Source organism: Orbicella franksi, chromosome 1 (genome assembly GCF_964199315.1).
Source record: "Orbicella franksi chromosome 1, jaOrbFran1.1, whole genome shotgun sequence".
Lineage (NCBI taxonomy): Eukaryota > Metazoa > Cnidaria > Anthozoa > Scleractinia > Merulinidae > Orbicella > Orbicella franksi.
The window spans coordinates 40484944-40511356 of record NC_138145.1 but is presented as its reverse complement, the minus strand read 5'-3'; the positions used below and the strand labels follow the sequence as shown (position 1 = coordinate 40511356).

Genomic DNA, 26413 nt, shown 5'->3' with positions numbered 1-26413 from the left:
AGCTGTATGTTAAATAAGCTGTCTTCGTTTGTTGGAACATTTGTCTATCCAAAATTACTTTCAATTTCTCTCTCGTATACGTAATTGTCTTAAAAACAAAACATACCACACTTGCCACTCTCGATTTTTTTTTAGAAAATGTCGAGCTTACTGGATGCATTTTATGTTTGAAAATACCTTATTTTCAAAGGTAAGTACAATGCTACTTATTCTTAAATCCAAGTGCGTTATTACATTCGCAAAGCAAAACATATTGATCTTGTTCCTGATGGGTCCTGAAGATCATTTTACAGTTGTAATATTTTCTGATCTCAATTCACAAATCCATATTTCTTCTTCTTTTTATTTTCATTTGTTAAAAGTCAGAATCTAAATAGCTTGGAGTGAGAGACCACGAAATCATTAAATTTTTATCTTGGAAGGACGACTGGCTCTATTTGCCACAGACGGATATGTAAAATTTTGCGAAAGCACCTGAACCAATAAAAAAACCTTTGGCATGCCTGCCGATTTTCAATTTCATTAATTTCGCTCAAAATTCAGTTTTCTTCTAGTTTAACGACTTCAACTTATTACTGTGTACACTAGCTGCTATCTGTTCTCGCATTACTTTAGTGCGATACACTTTGCTTCTCGAGGACGACAGAAATCATTTATTCTCGCTTTTGAATGTTGACTTGATTTGTTGTTTGTTTTATGTCGAGCAAAAACTACAGGCCACAAGACATGGACTATGTATCAACTAATGAAAGCTTACAGTAATTTCCGAGCAAAAACTTTTCATTTTTGATCTAAAATAACGTTAAAAACAAAGATATTTATTTTTCACATCGATCAGCAGATGAAGTTTATAAGTTTTCACGGAACATGTCTTCGTTAGGTAAATTCTGTATTTCATTTTGTAGTTTCAGTAGGTGCTTTAGATCTGGTAAATATTTCATTTGTTCCTCTTCTGTCGTTCGTCTACTGAATCACTGGCTTTTAAATAATCGCTTTAAGATGTTCTCAGTTTTAAATTTTACTGTCTTAAGATAAAGGAAGGACTCGTTTTTTAATTCTTTACTATTGGCTTTCTCTAAGTTAATTACGATACTCGATTTGGACAAAATGCAATGAAAATCAGCCCTTCAGTATAGCATTTCACCGATCCTTGATATTTTCTAGTAGATTATATGAACCTTGAGTGTTACATCGTGCATGTATGAAGACGTACAGCACAGTAAAAATAGAATATTTTTAACAAAGTTTGTGCGTTCAAGGAACTAAATTTGAGCACGTGATAAGTAATTATATCATATCATTCATCTATGAAAATTTGCAAACTTTACTTAACATCAGCAAGTCGGCAAGTCGGCAAGTCGCATAGTCATCAAGAAACATTTTCAAAAGGAAATTGTTTTCACTTTTGATCGACTTTTCTTAGCTTCAATTAAGTGCTGCGCAACTGACTGATATATCTGCAGAAAACAGTTTTATTTTTGTAAAATTTAAAATCGTTCTGTAGCTAAAAAATGTTTTTAAAACTCAACCTTTCGACAGCCTAAGCTGCAGTCTGCAACAAGTGGAATGATGAAAGAGGCGCTAAAATATGTGTAGTGTACGTAGAACATAATACGGTTTTGTAAATTAATTACTAGATTGGATAAAACTTCCCCCAAAGCAATAGCAGCACTTTTCACTGTCTCTTTTAGGAGATATAATTGCACATTTGGCGCCATTGAAAAGGATTCATGCCTTTTACATCCTTATAGCAGGTGTAGATATTCTGTAATCTGCCTCGTTGACTAAAACTTGATATTTAACGCTTTGGCAGTGTCTGTGAAGCCAAAAATCGAATAAAGTATAAAATAACCCGTTTTTATAAACCTATAGGCTTATTTGCTGTATTAAAATAGCATATGGGCTTTGACGATGTTTTTTATGCTAGTGTTGGAAACACTTGTGATGTATTTTAGCCGCAAGTCAAATAGTGATAAAAAGAAACAGCGCCTGTTCAATTTAGGTTTATTTGTCAATACCTAAAACATGCATTACAAAAAAACCCTGGAGACCTTTTCAGAAACCAAAATAGCGTTGTGAAATGACATATGACTGTTCTGTAAACCATTGTAATTTCTTTTCTACCACTAAGGTTCACCATTAAGCTTCATGGATATCATGTTACTGTCATTCAATAGACTAAATGTAGGACACTAGTTTTAAAAAAAAAATTATAACCTTTCATTGAAGATTTCTTTTTTTTTTTTGAATAACGAGAATTCTAAATTCAGTGGAGAAGAAAATCTCTTGTACCTCTCTTATGCCACATGTGGAGAACAAAACTGTATTCCGCTGGGAAAATAATTTAACACAGCTAGACCGACTCTCTCCACTTGTTAGAAAATTTTAATTAAAACGAAGTTCCTTGCGTGAATCATTAATCAATATTTTGAAGGTAAATTAAAAGTTAAATACAAATTTTTCTTATTTTTAGAATTCCTAAGAGCACTACGGCTAGTTAAACCGAACTTAGACATAAACTTTTGCCTTTTTCCTCTTGCTTTCTATCGTGTTTGCATTCGTTCAGCGATCTGAGAGAAAATTGGAGTTGATCGTAGTCCGGAGAAACGAAAATTGAGAAAATTGAGAAAATTTTAATTGACAACCGACATTTACAAAACAACTTCCTGCCTCTCTGAGCACGCAGAAAACAATTCATTTGCAGCTGTTTGCAAATTATTTGAATTTTTTGAGCCTGGGTCAAGACGGAAACAAATTTATGGTTTCCAAGCCTTAGCGAAGCCTAATCTATCCGCTTTCTGTAATACAATCAGGGTCTTCACATTAAAGCTTCGTGGAAAAATAAAACTATTTGTAAATTTTCATTATCAACCCTTAAAAAGTGTCGGTGCGAAGGAAAAAGTTTGATGACAAATTATTCATTTGATTGCTGGCGGCTTTAAGGCGTTTAATTTATACCCCAATATTTCCGTCTCTCCAGGATGTCTTATCTAAATTGGTATAAATGTACTAGCGCTCTATCACGAATGCAGTTCTCTGATTAGCTACGCTACTCACTATCTATTCTGTCGTAGATAGTGAGTAGTCTGGCTGTGTGCCGTTATGAAAACCGATAAAATGGCTCGACAAAATTTAAAACCGATAAAGAAAGCAAATTATAACTAAAAAAGAGAAAATTACTGCAAGAACGTTAACAATTCTCTCATAAGAAGCAACTAAATTTGGAATTTGAAAAACATCGCTGTCGCACCATACCAAATGTTTTCAAGATACATTTTAGGAAAACCAACGAGGTTTTGGAGTCAGAAATAGTTTGGTGAAGGTTAATGTAATAAATGATTAATCATGCAATGTCACGCAAATATTTTGGCTCGAATTGAGTCTGATTAGGCTCGAGGAGAAGTTCTTATTTCTCTAATTAGAAACATTTCGCGCCCTAAACAATAAAACCTTTTCTTTAGTTTAGTTTAGTTTCATTAAAAATATATTAGCAACAGCAAAAAAAGTAAATTCGGAATTTCTGGTGGTTTGTATTATATATTAGTAAAGAAAGGTTATCTTTTCCTCCTAAGGGTCTGCGCACAATTATCAGGCATTAGCCTAAATGAAAATGCAAATTACTGAAATTTGACAGAAGATTAATAGATACGTTTTGTTTTTGTTTTTGTTTTTTTTGCCTTTCAGATGAGAGCCATACATAATTATGCTTCGACATAATAAAATGAAACTAGTGGACTGCTGAGAAAGATGTGAATTAATAATGGCTGTTTTCCGTAATTTCACGCTTGTTTTTTGCCTGTGTGCAGTTAATTTTCCCAAAATATGCACCCAGAGACCGTTTGACAGAGTTTTCAAACAAGGTGACGCAATTATAGGAAGTCTCCTTGCTGTGCACACGGAGAACTCCGAAGACGGTTGCAGAAACGTGTTTCTCCCAGGTATTAATCGTGTCGAAGCTGCTGTTTACACCATTGAACAAATCAATAAAAATGCAGAAATTCTTCCAAACGTTCAACTTGGCTATGATATACGCGACTACTGCATGGACAGAACAAAAGCTATGGAGTATTCGTACGACTTTAGCACTCACATCCACTTCTTGGATGTCGATGGAGACTTTGGCGACCAAAACATCACCTCCAGCGCTTGCCTGCAATGTTCCATCTCCAAGGACAACGCTACCTTCCCAATTGCAGCCTTGGTAGGACCTTATGGTTCACGGAACTCTCTCCAAGTTGCTGGTCTACTTCAGGTCGTCAACATCCCAGCTATAAGTCCATCGGCGACAAGCGAGGAACTAAGCTGGTCGTTTTATAGAAAGTTTCTGCGAACGGTGCCATCTGATAATTTTCAAGCAAGGGCTATGGCTGATCTTATTGACTACTTTAAATGGAAATACGTTGCGGTTATTGCAGTGGAACACTCGTATGGACTGTACGGTTTTCGAGCCCTAGAGCAAGAGTCTCTTCAAAGAGGAACTTTCTGTATCGGGCTGGTGGAGTACATTACACCAACACGCTACGAAAGCCGATTGAAACCAATTGTTGAAAAACTTAAAAGAGCGGAAAATATCAAGGTAATTATTTTGTGGATCGGGTCAACCATCGCTACAGACCTGGCTAGAGAGGCACACAGACAGAATTTAAAAGAAAGAATTTGGATCATGAGCGATTCCTTAGCGACGAAAACTCCAGAATATCTTGGAAGTGACTTAATGAGTCTTGGGATTTATTTGGGAATTCAGCCAAAGCAGTTTAACGACGCGAACTATGAGGATTATTTAAAAAATCTTACACCGAAAATAACTGATAACAGGCTCGATTCCAATGATTGGTTCGATTTCTTGTGGAGAGAGGAGTTCAATTGTTCGGCAAAGAATAACACTCCAGGGTACAAACAATGTCCAGATGGTTTAACAATTTCAAATGAAGTATATTTCAAGATGTCTGATGATTTCATTCCTTATCAAATTGACGCTACATACGCTATTGCGCATGCGCTGGACATGATTTACAAGTGCAGAGAACCATTCGGTTTGTTGGTTGGCGGGGCTTGCCCTAAAACATACCCGTTTGTAAGCTCGGCCGACGTCTACTTGTACCTTCGTAACGTGAGCTTTGTTGGAATAACAGGCCGCATCGAATTTGACGAAAATGGCGACCCTCTTCAAGCGCTGTATGACTTTGTCAGCTTTCAAAGAAATCTTGATGATACAACAGGGAATGATAAATATGTAAAAGTGAAAATAGGAAATTGGGATGCAAATGGGAGTCCGGAGATTAAGATTGACCCAAGCGCTATCCAATGGAGTTATGAAAACATAACAGTCGATAATGGTACATCCGGAATTCCTAAATCAGTGTGTCTGGAGGAGTGTCCGCCGGGGACAAGGCAAACGCCGACAATTTCGTGTTGCTGGCAATGTATTGAGTGCCCCCACGGAGCAGTAAACTCCCAAAAAGGCTCAACAAACTGCACGAAATGTTCTGTGACGCAAAAATCGAACGAGAATAAAACAGCGTGTGTGGAACTTCCAATTGAAAATCTACAATGGAGGAGCACAACTGGAATAATTCTAGCTATTTTCACATTTGCAGGTTTTGTTTCGACTTCTTTCACGATTCTTGTTTTCATCCGTCATTTTCAAAGTCCCATTGTAAAAGCAGCAAATCGCGAATTGAGCTTCTCGCTGTTAATTGTCATCACCTCTGGTTTTATTTTGCCATTGATAACAATCTCCCAACCTTCTCCAGCCATCTGCGCTGTGATCGAGCCCTGGCGTTATATAACATCGTCACTAAGTGTCTCCATCTTGTTGGTCAAGACCATGAAACTGCTGCGGGCTTTTCAAATTACTTACGTTGCAAAATGGCTGAAAAAGGTCAGTGCGAGCACGGGTGGACAATTTGCGTCTGTTATCTTGCTCAACTTAATCGAAGTCATTTTGGCAATCTTGTGGGGTACACTAGACTCGCCTGGCACCAAAACCGACATCGAGAAAGGAAAGTACATCCTATTTACATGCAGTCCTTATAACACCATAGTCGGTCTGATGTTAGAGATTGCCATGCTGTCTTACCTAATATTTTTATCTCTTCTCTGTGCGTCCTATGCCTTTAAAGCTCGGACGCTGCCAGAGAACTTTAACGAAGCTCGATACATTGGGTTTGCAATGTATATTCTCCTTCTCTCGTGGATCGCCTTCTACCCTGTTCAAACGTCCTTAGAGGGCTGGTATGTGGCTGTAGTGTCATGCACTACAGCTCTTGTGAGCTCGTATGGTTTGTTAGCGTGCATGTTCGCTCCAAAGGTTTATGTTATTCTTCGCCACCCGGAGCAAAACACTGCGCAGTTTATGAGACATGAGCTACGAACAGCCAATAGCATTGTGCCAGTGAATCCTTCATACCGTGTCTCAGAGAAGACGTCCGTAGAGGATTCAAGCAACACGAAATCATAAAAGTGATACAAAGACAACCACAGCCCCATCCGCATCAATGGAGTTGCAGTCGTGTATGGCTACGTTCCCTTCTTAGGACTCATAGGCATGGCATAGTGAAAGGGAACGGGCAAAAGTTGAGATGACTGCAAGCATGTGGATCAAAGCATTTTACTACAGCGGCAACTTCAAATGGCTTGTCAAATTAAATCCACTAGTCACACGAAAGAGTTGATAGAACATACTTCTTCCTGTGTTCAATAATTCAATCATAAATGGAATATTCTAAAACACATAGCGAGGTTATTAACTGTAACACCCAGTTCATCGATGCTCTTAATTAGAGCGGTTTTCAATGAGTGTCGAAAGTAATCAGGCAATTACTTTGGTTTTGGTTTTGGTTTTATTGTGGTTTGAGATCGGCTGAGTAGCCTAATTGGTAAGTAAATGGTTGGGTTTTGGTTTTACGGCACTCAATTGAAAACCGCTCTAGTGGCGCTTATTGCGTTTCCACAAAAAGTAAAGGTTTTAAAATATGTCTCGCGCTGTTGAAGAACTGTGGTACCAAACATGAACCTATATGTACTACACTGAGTAGAGTCCAAAAGAAAAAAAACTGTCAAGGTGGGATTACAACGTGAAAATCAATAAAGAGAAAAAGAGAAAGATAAATAGCAATCCTGTTAAATTCAACAATTCAGTTCAAAAATTCCTCAAAACAGCTTCAAAGTCTGTGTTTCGCACCGATTTCATAGCTGAAACTATACGATTTGTGACATATCGATTTTCCTTGAAACCATCGTTGAGGGAATTGTAACATTAACCGTGACAGAGATTTCTAACAATTACTCTTTCGATTCCTTGTAATTTAAGAAGTTTTTTATGTTCCTCGCAATGACATCTATTGTTTAGGTTCTTCGGGTTGTAAAACAATGAACAGTGAGGTACACGAAATGGCAAATAACTATTTGACACATACCCATGCCCCGGTCACAAAGGTCGGCCTTGTTAGCTGTAAATATATCATATGATACTATCACCAGTTTCGTTCTGTTACTCTCTCAATTCTTGCCATCGAAAGTCTAAACGGATCTATCTCTGTTGCTCGTCTGTTTGCTTCTTAAAAACCAATAAAATCTCTTCCGAAATTCATCAGTAGCTTAAGATTCCAAAACTCGATTTATTCTTTATTAATAAAGCTTGGCCGAAAGTCACTTCGCTCTAAAGCACCCTTTCTTTGAGTTGCAGCACAGTGTTTAAATATTAACAAGGTCAGAACACCCTATACAAATCAACACAGAAAAAGAAAGTCGTATTTTGTCTACGTCAAGATCACATCCTCGCTAAAAAAGAAATCAATGCATGCGAGAAATATCTGTTTGATATCGCATTCTTCCGAAATAGAAGCTTTGTTTTCTATGGGGAATCTCATAAACGAAAAGAGAATGCAAAATTGGCCTATATGGTGCTCTAACTTTCAGGCCAGCAAACTCATTCATTGGGTTTGTTCACTCTAAATGGGGTTACAGGTAAAACAACAGGTAACTAAGCTAGTTTTGTTTACATAAGACAACCTTGGCGACCTTTCACAATAAATATTTGACATTCGCTGAGCTTGTGGCCCGACCGGGCCATTGTTGAATAAATAATCAGGTCGAATTGAATTCAGCTAGCAGTTATTCACCCGGCTTTCAAATCAATGCTTAGTACATACACATACGGTCGTTCTCTCAACGCAACGCAACATGACGGCCTGTACTGATTCAACCATCGTTGATCTTCCCAAAATTAAGTCAGAGGACAAACTCGACTGTGCCGTGTGCGGGGACAAATCCACGGGGAAACATTATGGAGTGAGCACATGCGAAGGTTGTAAAAGTTTCTTCAAACGCACGGTTCGTAACAGCACTTCGTACACGTGCCGAGGAAATAACAATTGTACAGTGGACCGGGATAATCGGAGCCGCTGCCCGTCTTGTCGATTTCAAAAATGTCTCAACACAGGAATGAAAAAGGAAGGTAACCGTACTCAAAGTGTTTTTGAAATATTTTAAAACGTCTTCTATGCGATTCACACAATATTTATGTTTTGAGAAAAGCTTCTTATCATAAAATATTTGTACTTTTAAAGTTTTGCTTTTTGGACTACGCGTTATTTCATCGATAGGTTAAAAGCTTTAACTTCCAATGTAAAGCTTAAGCAAACGTACCGATTATATTCACACAATCGTGACTACTACTTTCAACAACCCAAACATCACGACAACAATTCAAGTTTGGTTTGTGTTGGAATGAAAAAGAAAAAACAGGGATTCCGACGAAAACATCTATTATGCGAATTAACAGTGCTGAAAAAATTAATCAAAAGAAAGCTATTGAAGTTAGAAATATACCTCCATTCATAGATGACATTCACTACTATAAATATTTTTGAAAGTCTCTATACATTTACAAATAGATGGCTAACTGGTACCATCAAAGACAGTCACACTTAATTCTAGTTTAAAAGATAACTTAAACAAATTGTGGTTTAGGAGAGCAAGTTCGGCGATTTTGTTTAGTTTTGATGTACTTCCGTAATAAATACTAAATGGACTCACAGTTACACTTCAGTTACACCAAGTTTTCTGAAAATATGAAGGCCTTCAGTTTCCGCCTTGTCCTGATATTAATATCACGCTTTCGATTCATTCAAAGTTTTATATTTCATCAACATGCAATAAATCTTTTATTTGTCACTTCTGTCCATAGATATTTACTGAATAAACGTATAAAAGGTTCAGGAATATCGATTATATTAAATTTTACCTTTTTTTGAAACATTTTATCCCTGTTATTTTATTTTTACCCGTAAAATTGTATTTGCTACGAGCAATGATGCGCGTGCAATGATAGATTGAATCACGAGAATCAATCTATCGCCGATAATATGGCAAAAAGATACATTTGAGCATAGTCTATGGTCGTATACACTTTGCTATAAGGGTCCACCCCTTTTCCAGAGGGATTCCACTCGAATTGCAGCATTATGGAGGAATGCACTGGGGCGAGGAAGTATCTTTGAGAAAATGTAACACGCACGTGCAAAAAGGAGAATAATAACTCAATAACGATCCAGTGTAGCAGTAAACTTTGCCAGGAATCAATAGAAACTTGTAAAAGTAATCAGTAGCGTTATGACGTTTTCCGAAAAAATTAAATAGCACTGTAAAGCATAAATGAGAGAATGCCCACAATTTTGGGGAGTATTTCCGTATTCTTACATGGTGTCTCCCAAAGTATGTGTAACAGAATTGTCTCCCCAAACCTCCACTTTCAAAATAGCAATCTGAATCCTTAATGACTCCTAATATGTAAAATAATGCTTTTATCACCCAGCCGTTCAAACAACAAAACTACCAGCTTTTCCGGGATTCTCTTTTCCTTACTTCGGGGACCCAGCTGGTTTCTACGCACCAGGTCTCCTGCCATTCACATTCCTTCAGCCGGCACTGTCTAATCCGGGAAACATTCACATGGGGATGTTCCCACAAACCCAGGGAACTTCTGAGGTCGTTTATGAGCTGGCGGCCCACGTGCTGTTCTCGGTCGTAGACTGGGCTCGAAAGCTGCCAACCTTCAACAACTTGGTGGAAAGCGACCAAATCACCCTACTCAAAATGGCTTGGAGTGACCTGTATCTACTGGAAAGCGCTCGCAGTCCGATTCATATGTACCTCCAGCAGCTTTACGCCACAGCTAGCATGCAGGCCAGGCAGGTTTCCATGGAGAATATTCTTAAACGGATGGAGCATGCGCGGTTGTTTCAAGACCAGGTGGAGAAGGTTCGGTCGCTTGGAATGGATTTGACAGAGCATTTCCATATCAAGTGTGTTGTCTTGTTCCGAACAGGTGAGGTCAACAGTTCTTCACTTGATAGTTTTAATCCATTTAGGGAAGATTTCTCTTGTTCGCGTCCAAATATTTCTCAATCAATTTTCACCAAAATTGAAAAACTTTCATAAGGAAATGTAAGAAACTTCAAAAATTTTAATCGTTCTGCGTTTCCCCCCTACATATAGATGAAAGAGACAGGCAGTAATTATATAAACTGATCCACAAAACATACGATATCATAAGGACTACATATGAAATGAAATTCAGCATCGTCACCAAAATTCTTCTCTAGACTTAATGGCCCGCCCCTCCCGGGAATCATGGTAGTTGTATTCATTGAAACAAATATCCAGTCCAAGATGATGAAAACAAGTGCCATGATTCCCTTTAGGTGCATCCTGGCCATTGCTCACCAGTGTCTCATTCAAGTCCATAACCAACAACCAATTCACACTGTACAGAGAGAAAAGGTTTAGCCATTTTTATTAAAGAAAAGAAAAGCTGGATCGTCACTATTTACCAGTAAAACTGATGAAGACTAAGATAGCATCGTAAATTTAAATATAAAATTTGCAGTCATTAAAAACGTTAAACAAATTTAGTCGTGATGCGAAGAAGCTAAAACATTTCTTAAAGGTTGAAACCTCAGGGTCCTCTTAAAAGTAGCTACAGATTCGCAAAGTCTCAAGGTCGGCTCTAGAGAGTTCCAGAGATTTCAGTTCTGTAATTGAACGTTTACTGGCGAGTATACGTAACGGTTTTAAAAGACGGAATGTGAAGCCTTGCGAGTTTCTTTTGCAAGAATGACAGATGCTTACTTTAAGAGAGGTTTTGGAATGTTTCTGACATCGCTATCTTTCCCATTTTTGCGTGGAAAATGTCCCCTACGCGATAGCCAATATGGTCGAAGATAGTGGCTCCTTGTTAAGGTTTTCTGTGGTTTGTTACTAAGGTCAAAATATTGTTTCTGCAGACGGCTCACCCATTACACAGCCCCAACAAATCGAAATCCTTCAAGACACTTCCCAGAGTTCCCTGGAACAGTACATTAGAACCCAGTACTCCAGTCAGCCCACGCGCTTCGGAAAGCTGCTTCTTATGCTGTCATCTCTGAGAAAAGTCGAGCCCGCGGTCATCGAACAGCTGTTTTTCGCAGACGTGCTGCGTGGCGCATCAATGGGAGACGTGTTAAAGAAGATGCTGACCAGCAATTCTTCAGCACCGATTGTTCACGGGTCGTTAATGGCTTAAGGGGAAAGCGATAACGCTGCGTTTTGCACAAGAGAGAAAGAGAAAAAAAAAAACTTTTGGTTTCGTTGGCAAGATAATCAAATCGTCGTTGAAAAAAATATAAAATTGAGCAGCCGTTTAGAATTTCAACGTGCTCTGAGCCGACACTATTTATATACAGGATGTTGACATGCGATCTATACAAGGTTTATTTGATAGGAAAACAGGTTATTTTTTTTAAAATAAGTCAAATGTGCCAGAAATAAAAATTGATAATTATACGTAAAAACTTAAGGAAACAGATGCGAATAATTGTATTACGATTTATGCATGGAATGTGATAAAGTGGAGAGTACAGAGGACATTTCAATTAACATAAAATGTTTTACTGGTTGTTCAGATGAAAAAAATATATCCATATTTTATAATCTTTCAAATGAAAAATGCTATCAGATAAGTCGACAAATGGCTAGAAAACGTCAGGTATATACCCACGAAGTTGAGAACAATTTTACAGGGAAAAACCGTTGTTTCATTGTGCATAACATTACAACATAACATGACATAACATGACGTTGATGATGACCTTAACAATGACAATGACCACGGCGATGCAATGATGATGATGATCTTGATAATGATGATGATGACGACCACGATGACGATGATGATGACGACGACGACGATGATGATGATCTTGATAATGATGATGATGACGACGACGACGACGACGATGATGATGATGATAACGAACATGGCATCAGTGAGGAAGATAAACGGAAACGATAGTAGTGAAGACAGTATAAAAAGCGATCAAAAAGGCCATGACAGCGCCAAAGATCTTGGCGAGCAAGAACACGACAATCTTGAAGACAAAGATCTTGATGATGATGATGATGATGATGATGATGATGACGACGACCACGACGACGACGACAATAATACTGATATGGTAATTACAATGATAACAAAGAACAGAGAACCAAAGACGACGTCCCTGACAAAGATATCTTACTGACGAATATGAAGACGGCAAGTACTTGGGAGAACATGAGCCTCGCAGCTATATTTCTGTATCTCTATTTGGAACTGACTACTCTCCTTGCACAGTCGGCTGTAGCTAATTTTTAAACCGATACAGACACTGAATACATCTATTATGGAGTAACTTCGAAATTCCTTACTAATATATAAGCTCATTTTTATGAGGCGTTGTCTGTGGAGTCGTCGTCGTTGTCATTGCTATTAACAATGTTAACCTCCCTGGTGACGAATTAAAGACGATAGCCTTGTCGAATACTTTTTTATAACTATTATTAAATAAAATGCATCCATCAAATTGACATAGCTTTTTTAAGAAAAAAAAAAGAGAAGTTTTAAATTACACGAAAATTAAAACTGGTGACACAATGACATCAAATAATTAAGAGGAAACTAACGTAAAAAAGTATCAATGCACTTGTCTGATATTCAGAAAAAACTACGAGGTCTTTAGCAATTTAATTATCTACCATAAAGACAACGTGGCTTTTAAAAATTGTGCTGAGTTACGTTTATGTCATAAGCCACTTGTTTCAAAAACGTTAATCGAAGATTTAACTTATTTAAATAAAAAAAAAAATAATAATAGCTAAAATAGTTATAAACTTATATATTTTATTGGACATTTTAGAGTGTAGAAACATTGTTTGTTTTTAGGGATCCCGTTAGACGAGCAAAACGTACGCTGTGTGATAATACACAGTAAAATGTCTAAAACGTACGTAATTGGTTACCTAACATTTATCTCACTCGAAACTGGAACAATCTTTATTTAAACCGTGTTTAAATAAAGGTTAAATAAATAAATAAACTTGTAACTGTTCTTTGCCTTGAGCAAGCTTAGGAAAACTACATGGACTTAAAATAACTTGTTAAACCAGTTTTCTAGAGAACAAATACTGTGGAATATTTATAATTTATACTCGTTCACGCATTACTTTAACTCTACGAGATACATTATTATAATCATCATCATGATCACAATCATACTACATATTTTATAGCCTGTTATCAAGTGTATGAGCGAATTTAATTAAATGATTTTCAAGTATACTATTTGTTTTTCTTTTTTCTTTTAGTCTAATTTTTTTCAAATATTCTTACATCGAAAATCTTTATTTACTATCTCTATCAAGGTAAAGTTTGCAAAACCGTTTTTGAATTCCATTGGAGTGATTAACGTCTAACTTCTCTTTTTAATATCAATACAGAGCCTAAGAAACAAGTGGAAAGAATTAACAAAATAATCAGCAATGCGTGATAATTATGTTTTTTACTATTCTGATAGCTCAGTTAAAATTATTCTTTTTTGTGTTTTGCCTTAATAAACAAATCAATAAACCAACTCATCTTAAAGCCCCAGCCAAACGATCGCAACATTTTAGCACAACATATTCCAACATTGAAGACCCAAAATTTGCAAGCTCTGGTCGCAACATTTAAACTCAACATATCGCAGCATTGTTGGGCGCAATATGTTGGGCGCTTTTGGCCACCATGTTGCGACGTGGTGCGACATGTGGGGTTTTGTAAATTGAACTAGTGCGCATGCCCGGGCGCAACATTGCTGCACGAACCTGGCCAAACGACTACAACATCATGCAACATCCACAAATGTTGCATGAAAAATTTGACCATTTTCAAATTTGAGCCAACAACACATAAAATGTTGCAACATGTCGCAACAGGGTAGCCAAACGCGCGCAACATGCTGCGCCCAACAATGTTGCGATATGTTGCGTTGAGATGTTGCCACCGTTTGGCCGGGGCTTAAGAGTAGTTTCGAAGAAACTTTGAATTTCCATTGTTCTCCACACAATGAAGATAGATGCTATAATTGCAATTCCATTAACTTTATTTTCCAAACTTGTCTTAGTATCTGCAGCAGCTAAGACATCTTAGACTAACAAAATAACTAGGAAAAAAATGAATAAACTCCTTTGAATGATTAAAGGAAATGATTAAAACTGAATGGTAAGTTTAAAACACGTCGTTTGACTTACTTACAATTTACGGTAAGTAATATATCCTATTAATCCGTACTTACTCTTTGCTTTTCCTATTCTGACCACATTTTAGCAGCGTTTTTTGAAGCTTCAGAGAAAAACTATCGAAAACGTTAGAGTGCAAAAAGTGTTGCCTAGTTCCTGTACGGTTTTCTCTCAAGCCTTCACGGTTATTTGATTTCGGTGGTGTATCCAAAATGAACGAACCGGAGTAGCCACACGTTTCGCCTTGATCAGCAAACAATTGACGGAACCGAAATACCGAAATTCGCTCAGACTTTGTCTTAAACCCCGCCTTTAATCCATTTGTTTCGTGGTAGATCGCCTGAAAAAAGTCAAATGTTTTTTTCCCCTCTGAAATTACTTTTATCAGCAACTTGAGTAATAAAAAGGTTCTCATTGTGATATGGAATAACGAAGATTTGAAGCATTGATAAAAATACACCTGTCTGAAATAACACCGACTTATCAAATCTATCCGAGTAAAAAGAGGAAATTAAATCCCAAACGCTCATTTCTTGTTTGGTTTCCCTTTGTTGAATGACAGCAAGGCAAATAAATTCAAATTTCTATTCGGCATGAAATAAGCGCCGGCTTTTGTCAAACAGATTTCAACTGAACGTGCGAAAATGCGAAAGCCTCCCTTGTTTATTGCTCCTGTCGTCAAATTAATTTTCTTGTAAGTGTCAGAAAGCATAAATTACTTGCAGGTGGTGAAAGAGATTCAAATAGTGTCATTGATTGCCCGGAGAAAAATTTCCAGAGTGAACTGTTACAGAAACTAAGGTAAGCAGCGGAAAGGCATATTTTGGTTATTTATCGTGAGTTTTGTTTAATTAAGTTTCTTTTTTTAAACAAGGTCTTGAAAGGAATAAGTTTGCCATTCGTTGTACGAGGTTTTGCTCGGTCCACAATTGTTTCTTGAAGCGAATATATTTCGTCCTAAATTTTGACTAATTCGTCTGTAAAAATATTTCCAAAATCTTTTTATTTTTTTAGCTGGAATAATTGCAGCGCGTTTTAATACCAGTCTCATATAAATTCATAGTAAACTCAAGTAAAGACAAATTAAATCCATCATTTTCCTCGACTATAGTACAAAAAAGGTGTTTTCCATATCAGATTTTCAATTTATAACAATCTGAGCTACGATCTCTCCCTAAAAGACAGTAAGAAATAGCACTTACTGTAGGCACTTAGATACCCAAGTAAATTGAAAAAAAAAAAAAAAATTGAATGCAAAGATTGCTGACGAAATCGTTATTTGTCATTAATACCGGCTCTGCTAGCCAAGATATCAATTAAAGCCGTTGAACCCTGACATAGATAAACTTATAAGTTAAATATTTCACAACCATCTAGTCCCACCCAAAAATGAACCGAAAACGTCTCCACTTAGATATATTTATCGCTTCAAATCCTCGGAATTACTAAATTAAAAATACATATGATTTTTTTTCTTTTGTTGGTTTGCTTTTTGCTTTCTCTTCAAGTGTAGACTTCAAGGTTTACGTCGGTTGGACGGCCCTGCATTTGCTTTTATAATATAGTTGGATGATATGAGGTTTTTATTTTTGGCCGGACCTTGCAGCTTTGCATGTTAATTGATTTTCTTTCTTGTTTGTTTGCTTTTCGAATATGCTAGATATTCTGTAAACGCTCCGGAAAGGCGAATCTAGAAGAATAAAGCAAAAATAAATAACTCTAGATCTTTTTCTCCATTAGGCTTCATTTAATTTACGTTATCTTGGGATAAAGTCGACCATAATATTCTTTGGTAAACAACCTGCCAGTTTACAATGCCTCTAAACATGACAGGGCCTAATTTTCTGAGTGTGTGTGTGTGAGAGAGAAGCAAAACGTGCTTAGCACCAAAGGATTGAAAATCAATATGACATGGGATATATCATCAGTTATAGTCTTTGCTAGCTGAAAACCAAATAAACCAGTAGAAAAATAAACGGAAATTAGAAAAGTTCATATATGAAACGACTGCAATTTACGGCATACATCAACCATAAAATTTACAAAAGAATATATCATTTAATGACCAAATCATTTAATTTTGTAAGAAAAGCCATAGTTTAGTAATGTTGCGTTTTGCCAATAAAAGATGGACATCTGCTGAAGGTAATAAAGTATGGAAATTATTTTGCAAATGAATCGACCCATCGTAGCTACATGTAAGATTCTTCATCATTCGTAAACAACCTGGATGTTTCGGTGGTATATTTTCATAAAATCTGAGGCACAAACGTAAGGTGGTCATATTTCACCACAAATCCAGTCTTGTAAAAAGCACGAAGCTCACATCTGTCAAGGTAAAACAAGCTAGACGTTTTCAATTTGTGTTCGTATTGAATTCAATGTTTTTTTTTCTTTAACAAAAAAAAATCTGCGATTAGATCCGGTTGGAATCGAGTTTAACAACTTATCGAAGTGGTATTTGATTTGGTTAAACCTGTTGGTCTTCTATGTAATCAGAGGCATATAGTTTTATTTCGGAAACTGTTTTAAGTTTCGCCGAGATAATGTAAGCGATAAAAAGAACCTACGGAAAAACTATATGAGAAATTTCATCGTAGTCGAGAAAACAGACATGACTGTAACCGAGTGATTTCTACAATCAGGGGCAAAACTAGTTGAGGCACTGCCCGAAAGCAAACTTTCTCCCTTTAAGTGTAATTTGTCCCATCCGCACTTCTCATATTTCGTCCCCCTCCCCTCTTTCCACTGTTGTAACCACGTAACAGCGTCGTCAAAGCTATCCAAGGAAGTACGGTTCGAAAACGTCCGATTTGCAAAAATGTCTCAACAATTTTGTCCCATATTTTAGTTCGGTTTTAAAAGCGTTTCATATCTACAAGTAAAAGTTACTACCTAAACGTTTCTTTTAAGGTAGACTATTGTTTTTGTTGAACGTTAAATAGATTGACATGTATAATTTTAGTGATTATCTCTTACAGTCATCTCTGAAGACATTTAATGCAGATGGTAAAAGGGAAAGACAAAGTGTAGCATATCGAGACTTTACGATTTGACACCATGACCTGTCTGCTGACCGTACATGTCTGCATATTGCTGGCTCAAGCACACCTAATCTTGGCAAACATCAGCCACGATACGAGCACAGGGATACCAGGCAAGAAACAAGGCAACGTTACATTGGGTGGCCTGTTTTTTCTTCACTACAAAGGAATCAACAATGAAGAATGTGGAGATTTCAACGTCCCTGGATTAGGGCATGCACAGGCAATGATCTATGCCATCGAGAAGATTAATAATCACTCTAACTTACTTCCAAATATATCACTTGGTTACGAAATTCACGACTATTGCGAGAGTGCATCGCTTGCCATGAAAGCTACCTACCATTTTGTCCAAGGCACGGACTCGCATTTCGCATGCTCACACGAGTCTACACCGCTGACACTAAAAAACAACGACGCAGTCGAGCAACCTAGTCCTATTGTCTCTCTGATTGGGCCCGCAGATTCCGGCAGCTCAATACTTGTGGGAAGCTTGCTTAAAGTTGCTGGTATTCCAGCGATCAGTTACGCCGCTACCAGTGAAGAGTTAAGTTCTCCATTTTACAAGCACTTTTATCGCACCGTGCCTTCGGACAAGCAACAGGCTAGCGCAATGGCCGATCTTTTTGAGTTTTTTCATTGGAGTTACGTGGGTGCTGTTGCTGTCGATGATTCGTACGGATACGGAGTCTGGGCGTTGGAAAAGGAATCATTCACCAGAAAATCGTTTTGCATCGCTCTTTCCGAATACATCCCACGTTTAAACTACATGAGCAAGATTGAAATTGTAGTTTCCAAGTTAAAACGACATACCAATGTCAAAGTGATTGTTCTTTGGTTGTTCGGTGGCTATGGAAGAGGGTTTCTTAAAGAAGCAGAAAAACAGAACTTGTTAGATCGTACCTGGATTTTGAGCGATGCACTCGCAGCCGAACAACCAGAGACGCATATTCAGTCACTATTTAACGTCCTTGATGGAGCTCTTGGCATACAACCACTTTATCACCACAGTAAAGAATTTGAAACGTATTTAACGGAGCTTACTCCGGATACCATAATGGATAAACGGATTACTTACTGGTGGGATAAACTTTGGATGTCAGAATTCAATTGCTCCGTGTTGAATACCAAGAACTTCCTTAGGTGCGACCACAATGTCACTCTGTCTTCAAACGTTGTTCAAAAGTTGTACGACGCGTTCCTCCCTTACGTCATCGAAGCGGTTTACGCCGTGGCGCATGCTCTTCACAACATGTACTTCTGCACAGAACCTCATGGTCTGCTTCCAGGGGGGAGATGTCCTGATACGCACCCCTCCGTACATCCACTAGATGTTGACTTGTACTTAAGAAATGTTTCGTTTGAGGGACTAATGGGAAAGGTTCAATTTGACGAGTCAGGGAACCCTCTGACTTCTTCATATGGAGTGATAAACTTTCAAAGACGTCATGAAAAAGGCGTTACTAAAGATTTTAAACAAATTGTAGGATCATGGAACAAGGCTTCTAAAGAAAGGCTACTCATCGCGGTGGATAAGATAAAATGGAGAGGATCTTTTTCCAATTCCAGTATTCCCAATTCAGCTTGTTCGTTAACATGTCCTCCTGGGACATCACAATCAGTCACAACTGCCTGCTGCTGGGAATGTACCGAGTGTCCTCTGGGCTCCGTCAATCCATACCCCGGGTCTCGGAATTGTTCTGAATGCCCTAAAGGTCAGAGGTCAAATAACGAACGTACGGAATGCGAAAACTTGCCAATTGTCAACGTCAAACTTACGGACACCACAGGTTATCTTACAACCGGTTTCACATCATTAGGGGTGTTACTCACAATATTCTCTTGCCTTGTGCTGATAAAATATCGAGACACACCGCTCGTCAAGGCCTCAAGCCGTGAACTCAGCGCCATTTTGCTGATGTCCATCGCTATGTTTTTTGCGCAGGCATTTCTGAGTTTGATGCAACCAACCACTTTAGTCTGTCGTTTGGCGTACTGTTTCAACTACTCCGCACAAGGAACTTGCGTCGCAACGCTAATGATCAAAACCTTGCGCATATTAAGTGCATTCCACGCCAATCTCACCGAAAAGCGAGCCAAACAGTGCATCCTAACGACGAAAATGCAAGCCACCTTAGTAATTTTGTTGAATTCTGCTGTATTTGGTCTTTTGACCGTCTGGTTTCTTCTCGACGCTCCTTACATGGCCAGTGTCACACAACAAGGTGAATTCATATTCTTCACCTGTCGTCCGCATCGCTCCAATCTGGGTTTCGGCCTGCATGTAGCAATAAATGGCTACCTTGTGTTGCTCTCTCTTATTTGTACTTTCCATGCATTTAAAGCGAGAAAATTACCTGAAAACTTCAACGAAGCGAGATATATCGGTTTTGCAATGTATATTCTTCTGTTATCCAGCATAGCTTATTTCCCAGTGGATTTTGTGGGCCTAGAGAATAGGAGCGTAACCATTGTGACATGCGCCACAACACTTGTGAGTTCCTACGGCCTGCTGGGATGTATGTTCGCTCCCAAGCTGTACGTCATACTATTTCATCCTGAACAGAACACAACAGCGGCGGTGAGGGATCAGGTGTCCAATTACACTTTCAGAAACTCGTGGCCCTCGGCACTAACAAGTCAGTCAAACTGAAACTTGGCAAACGTACAGTATATATAACAAGATGAACCGCAATGAAACAAGCATGATAAGACATGGGTCACCAAAATCACTAATCTGAAACCCAGATCTCTCCCAGCCAGAGTGAGGTCTGGGTACCAGATTACCGAACCGAGGATGATCATGACTCCTGTAACCAGTTTTACTTCGTTGCAATTTGCTGAAGCAATATTTTTTGTTTACGAAACGCTTCGTTTTCAAAATGTTTTTCGTCCACACTAAAAATGACCTGCGAACACAAACGTATTTCGGGCTGTTGCTTGTTCTTTCGGCGGAGGCAAACGACAGCCAGAAATACGTCTGTGTTAGCAGGCTACACTAAAACGCAAACTAACCGTTTTCAAATTTTTCCGGCTTGAAGAGCGTTCTTGAAAAGATTCGTTTTCGTGACGGATTAGTGTAGACGGTGGGCCTAGCCGTAGAAATAAAGCTGTTTTCAAATTCCTCCGGCTAAAAGAGCGTTTTTGAAAAGCGCCGTTTTCGTGATGGAGTAGTGTAGACGGTAGGCCTAGCCGTAGAAATAAAGCTGTGTTTTCAAATTCTTCCGGCCTAGCTATTTGTGTATTTTTTATGTTAATTGCTTTATTTCATTTCTACCTTTTTTCCTTGTCTAATATTGTAATTTTGAGTGCAAAAATATGTACATAGAGCAAAATAATAAAAATCTGAAATCTGGTATCCAGTGTAGTCACCTCGCTTGTTATCTGCGGAATTGGAAACACTAGGTCGCCACATCGGAGCATTGTACTGGATGTATCTACCTGTCTTTCCCTGTAGGCCATACTGAACTAGACGCTCTAAGAGCGTTTACTCGGGCTTCGTAACACAGTATCAAATCGTACTTTATGAAAACGCGTATTGGACACAATAAAAGCAAACTAAAGAATCAGGATATTTTAGCACAAGAGTTTCGCTCAGATATTTACTATTCAAGTTGCTTCGTTTAGTATCCTCCTCATCCTATCGCAAGTCAGTGTGAGTTTAAATCATTTTGGTTCAGGAATGAAGCACAGCTGTCTACGCATTGATGGAGAAGTTGTTTGCAAAGAATTTTCGAGATCTTTTTACAACTTCTGGCGATTACTTTGTACATGCTAGCAGAAATTGTACGAAGTTTGTTTACTGGTCGCGGCGATGAGAGTAAACTGTGTAGCTGAACATCTTTGCCGTGTTGCGATCTTAAACCCTTTTCAAGAGTCATATCTTCTTTAATTGGAGAGCGAATAATCCCTTTCGAGAGAGCCAAAACGAATTATGATAAACTCCTTCGCGGAAACAACAGTCCTGTGACTAGGCTCAAACTGCATTGCACATAATTTGCATAAACTTTCAAGTTGTGTATTTCGCGGATAACTTCCCAGAATTTGTGAACCTTAGCGCAGTTTATGAAGAAACATTCAAGCTACACATTTTTATTGAATCTAGGTAAGACTATTTTTTAAAAAGGACTGTCATTTATAAGGGAAGATGCGGCATTCTGTTTTTACTATAAAATGTTAAAGCAAGCAACCGGAACGATGATCCTGCTGGTATACGTTGGATCAATAGTGATCTAATCGGCTTTACATATAAAATGAAGAATACAAAAGCAAAAACCGAACGTAGAATGATTTTTTGAAGGTGTACTATTCTGTTTTGCTATTCATTTTGGTTTCATGCTCGTCTAGTTCATGTCACGCAACATGATTTTCTTTTGCAGTCAGACACAGTTTTCTAAAAGTATTGGCGATTGCTAATTAAGACTGCTAAATATATTTGAACTACTAGTGAAATAACTGGCTAAGCTATCGTCAATGGAGATTTTCCTTGGGACTTGGCGAGAACATTAGTTCGTCAATAATCCCGCACAATTCCCCGCACAGTCGAAGGTTTAATTCTCCCGCACAATGTGCGGTGAAGGAAACAAGTCACATGTTCTTAATGAGTTACGAGTCCAAAAACGTTTTCGTATTTAGCTCGTTTTATTGCAATATGATTTGTTTTACTGCAATGTTCTAAATAACAACAGTAGTAGCCACATACCGTCATTGACTGCGTATTTTTTGCCAGTGTTTTCGTCGATTGAACTCATACCGCAATCGGCTCAGTTAATTGTTAACTCACGAGAACGTTTCGAGCGAGAACTTTGCTTACCTGGCTTTCAAGCAATATAATTCGTGAACCGACCCATTCTGAAAACGATCGACATCTTTGTATGTGAGATGAACGTATAAGGTGCGATTCTTGCCAAAACTTTCTTCGCAAAACACCGCATTCTGTCACGAAGAGCGAGCAATGTCACGTTTCTCGTCCCCAGTTTCCAAGGTCTACGCATGGAACGCCTGGGACCATGACCTCCATTTGGGCGACCAAAACGCTAGCATTTTAAGACTCGGGCTTTCCTACGGAAGCCCGAGTGATAATTAGACTACAGTAATTTACTCGATCGGTTTGATCAACGAAAAAAAAAATCTGAGGCAGATCGAAAAGGTATGCGGAGAGAAGGAAATTGAAACATATTTCCCTCCACATTAGCAATACATCGTATAAAAAGACACGAATGACATGATTGAAGTTGCGTCTCCTTAATTCTATAGTTGGCAAAATGTGTTCATTTTGCCTCGGGCTTTTAGTTTGAGTTGTCAATCAAAAAACAATTAAATTGTATAATTTAAATAGCTGTTTGTGTAATCGGCGAACGGAATTTTGGCTATCTGTTTTCCAGTAGTTGTGAGTCTGCCAGTCATTCGTGAAGTTTTAAATTTTACACCCCACGAATGACGCATGAACGATATTCCCTACTCTTTTTACCGCTTTACGTCATCTTGGACTCGTACAAACTTGGCCGCTTGATACCCGAAACAGAAATAATGCAGTTGGTAATTTATTCAGTTGTCATTGACAACTTTAAATAATTCATGCAAATAAAATATGATTGGTTTAAAGTGACATCACCTGCTAAAGTTACGCGCTCCGTGATTGGCTAACGTTGACGTAAACGCAGAATTTAGCACATGTATTGCACCACCAACTGCAGAAATACTGCAATCTTTCGGAAAATTTTACCTTTCTTGCTATAGTTTCCTCGAGGATAAACGAGGGATCCTACGAAATTCCACTGGGTTGGCCCGCGACTGAAATCGACAGCGTTGGCGCCGAATACTTACACGTCGGCGTCCAAAGGAAGAATTTCCAAAACGTTTCAGGCTTAGCCACACGACGGCAGATTCGACAAACAACCTTAAATCTTTCAAAATTTTGAAATGGAAAGTTCTAAAGCAGTCACAACCGGAGATATCCTCTATGGCAATAATCGAGCCAACCCTTGGAAGCCTTTGCGTCGAAAGAGTCGACCGTCAGGTCGACTCGAACGAAGGAACGGAGAACATTGTTTACACAATCGAAGCTGGCGTGAACAACCAAACGAAAATGGAAACGACGGAAAATATTGGAATCGAACCCCCGACTCTGAGTATATGTGGCCTGTTTGATGATCTAGGTGAGATGAAATTTGACAATTTAATTTACTTTACGTAGTATATATTCACTGAAAATCCCTGTAAACACAGTATTGCTGTCATGTTGAAAACCTTGCTAATATCGAAATGAGCCATTCGAAGCTGCATTGTGTTCGATGAAGTCTCCTTGCAAAATCAAATTCCGCTGAAATCGAGGTTGACAAAGGTCAGTAAGCAAGCTTTATACACGAAATTAATAGCATTACCTTAAAATAAGCTACTTGATCGTATATTGCCCGAACACAACAATGAAGAACTTTCTATTAGTGTGGTTTCTTGTACATGTAGTTTGTGGGGTTAGGACCTTCTTTCGTTGTAGAATTATTTCCAGTTATCATGATCAATGTCCTTATGATTGTCACGCCAACTGAACTGAATTTGTTCCTTTACAGATATACTGCATTCTCTGAAAGATACTGAAAGTTTGGACGAGATTTGTCCAGAAGATGCCAAAAGCCCTCTTGGCCTCCTTGACGAGTTGCACATCAAATCAGAGCAAGGGAGCCTTCCACTAGAAAATTTACTGGACCTGGGCGAGTCATCTAGCTGTATGGACAATCCATTCTTTGAGCAATTCATGGATCTCGACCAGCTGTTTCCAGAACTGCCCCCTCTTGACACTCTGAATTTGGAGTTTGAAGTGGATCAGACCTCCCAGGTCGCCGCTTCAGACATTTGCCAGTCAGATGTAGTGACAGTGGTGACTGGGAGTAGCAGGCCCGAGTACGTGGAAGTGTCTTCCCCTGGTAGTGAAGTTATTGATGTTGTTTCACTTGATAACGACGCTGAGGTACCCATATCAACAGATGACTTATCTGATGTCGCTCTCTCTCCAGAGAGTGTTGTAGATGTCACATCTGTGGAAGAAGACTCTGCTAGTCTTGCATCAAGTGCTTATCATGTCACCCTTGACTGTGACCTAGCTGAACACACTTGTGAAGAGATCACCGTGATTCAGACATCTGATGCCTTGACTCTCTTGACGCAAGAATTGATGCAGTCTTCCTCATATGCCAGTGGTCTCTTGATGACCCCTTCAGAGGAACAGCAATTGGTCAAAGACTCTGAAAGCTTGACAACTATGACAGTTGACTTGGATGAACTTTTCTCTTTCTCGCATTCTCTTGGACTTGCTGACAGTTTAGTTACACCTAGTGTCGATGATGCATGCAGTAGTAGTGAAAGTGTTGTAAGTTTGTCAGAAAATCTTGTGAAAGCTCCAGCTAAACTGAAGAGAAAGAGTCCATGTTCTTCAGAATGCACTAGTTCACCTGCAAAGAAGGTAAAGTTTGACGATGCCAGCAAAATCAGCATTGCAGATGTTCTTGACAAACGAACAGTACGGAGATTGAAGAATAACGTTGCATCAAAGCATGCTCGTGCTGCCAGGAAGCAGAAAGAACAAGAGTTGTTTCAGCAAGAAGAGGAATTAATGAAAAGCAATGCGGAGTTGCGAAAGCAACTTGAGGAACTTGAAAAGCTTACAGCTACGATGAGGAAAGTTCTTGTACAAAAATTAAGTGGGGTGGCTTGTCCAGTGTAAAGAAAAAAAAATGAAAAAGTATGAGCATTGATAGTAGAAGCAAGAAAAAAAAAAAAAAACGATAAAAAAGTGAAAGATAAAAAAAAAGTGAGAAAAAAAATTGTGGTAATCCTTTTCCATCACGCTTTCAAGTGAGCAATTTTGTAACTATACTCATTATTTACCCAGTATTTTAGCATTCATAAGCTATGTGATTCAGCTATATAAATTAATACATTTTTAATAATTGTATGTATCTTAGTGGGAAATAAACAAGTTAACAATGTACATTTGTTTGTATGATGGAGTCACTGTTCTATTTCTTTGTGTTTCTATGGAGTTCTGTAGACAAGTGAAGTTTGGGAGAACAACAAAATAATGCTCTCTGAGAAACATGAGCTGTAGGCAAAGTGGTTCCAGACATTTTTCGAGTTTTCTCACACTTTCATGTATTGTAATAGTAACTCTAAAAACGTGACCAATTGAGCTACAAATCAGCCCACACAGAAAACAGTCCACTCTTTGAATTAAATTGCCATGTTGACATATAGTTTTGATGGGAAACAGAACTGCTTCATTGTAGATTTTGCACACCCACCCACACAGAACATTAGTGATCAATGTGTATTTTCTCATGACCCATATGTCTGACTTTGTAATGATTCTTTGTTGGGAAACTGGGCATTGAACATTTGTGGGGTCACAAACGTTTTTATCAGGTCAATGCATGGGAAATAAGAACTGCAAAGGTGGTTTGACCACCATCAGTGACTAACACTGTCATTGTTGTATGCAGCTTTCATCTTGCCGATAGGGTTTCAACAAATGGATAGCACGATTGCATGTATACAGTACAGTGATTTAAATCACTTACAGACCAACCTGCACTGCAGTACTGCAGGGTGAATTTAACGGGAGATATGGTCCAATAGGACTTGTTTGCTCCCTGCATTTGCATGTCTGATCTTGTTTACTAAAAGATTTCTCAGTTTACTCCTACGTTTTTTTTTTTGCTTGAGAAGGTACATCAGACAATCAAGACAATTTTTCAACGCCTTTTAAACACACCTCACGTTTCATCAAAAACATCACT

At 38.4% G+C, this 26413-nt stretch overlaps 4 protein-coding genes across 4 annotated transcripts; all 4 read left to right on the top strand.

Annotated features, from left to right (window-relative positions):
- The first annotated feature begins 85 nt into the window (after positions 1 to 85).
- On the top strand, positions 86 to 7812 carry LOC145481255 (extracellular calcium-sensing receptor-like). The gene is made up of 2 exons (XM_081459705.1): positions 86 to 190; positions 3685 to 7812. Exon 2 carries the CDS (start codon positions 3761 to 3763, stop codon positions 6458 to 6460), a length of 2700 nt encoding a protein of 899 aa, XP_081315831.1. The 5' UTR covers positions 86 to 190; positions 3685 to 3760; the 3' UTR covers positions 6461 to 7812.
- A 10-nt stretch (positions 7813 to 7822) lies between these two features.
- LOC145481853 (COUP transcription factor 1-like) lies at positions 7823 to 12043 on the top strand. The gene is made up of 3 exons (XM_081460414.1): positions 7823 to 8458; positions 9818 to 10330; positions 11289 to 12043. The coding sequence occupies exons 1-3, from the start codon at positions 8185 to 8187 to the stop codon at positions 11564 to 11566; spliced, it is 1065 nt and encodes a 354-aa protein (XP_081316540.1). The 5' UTR covers positions 7823 to 8184; the 3' UTR covers positions 11567 to 12043.
- A 3100-nt stretch (positions 12044 to 15143) lies between these two features.
- LOC145481265 (extracellular calcium-sensing receptor-like) lies at positions 15144 to 20409 on the top strand. The gene is made up of 2 exons (XM_081459716.1): positions 15144 to 15378; positions 17559 to 20409. Exon 2 carries the CDS (start codon positions 17638 to 17640, stop codon positions 20272 to 20274), a length of 2637 nt encoding a protein of 878 aa, XP_081315842.1. The 5' UTR covers positions 15144 to 15378; positions 17559 to 17637; the 3' UTR covers positions 20275 to 20409.
- A 2852-nt stretch (positions 20410 to 23261) lies between these two features.
- LOC145481682 (uncharacterized) lies at positions 23262 to 25620 on the top strand. The gene is made up of 2 exons (XM_081460207.1): positions 23262 to 23779; positions 24191 to 25620. The coding sequence occupies exons 1-2, from the start codon at positions 23584 to 23586 to the stop codon at positions 25339 to 25341; spliced, it is 1347 nt and encodes a 448-aa protein (XP_081316333.1). The 5' UTR covers positions 23262 to 23583; the 3' UTR covers positions 25342 to 25620.
- The last annotated feature ends 793 nt before the right edge of the window (positions 25621 to 26413 follow it).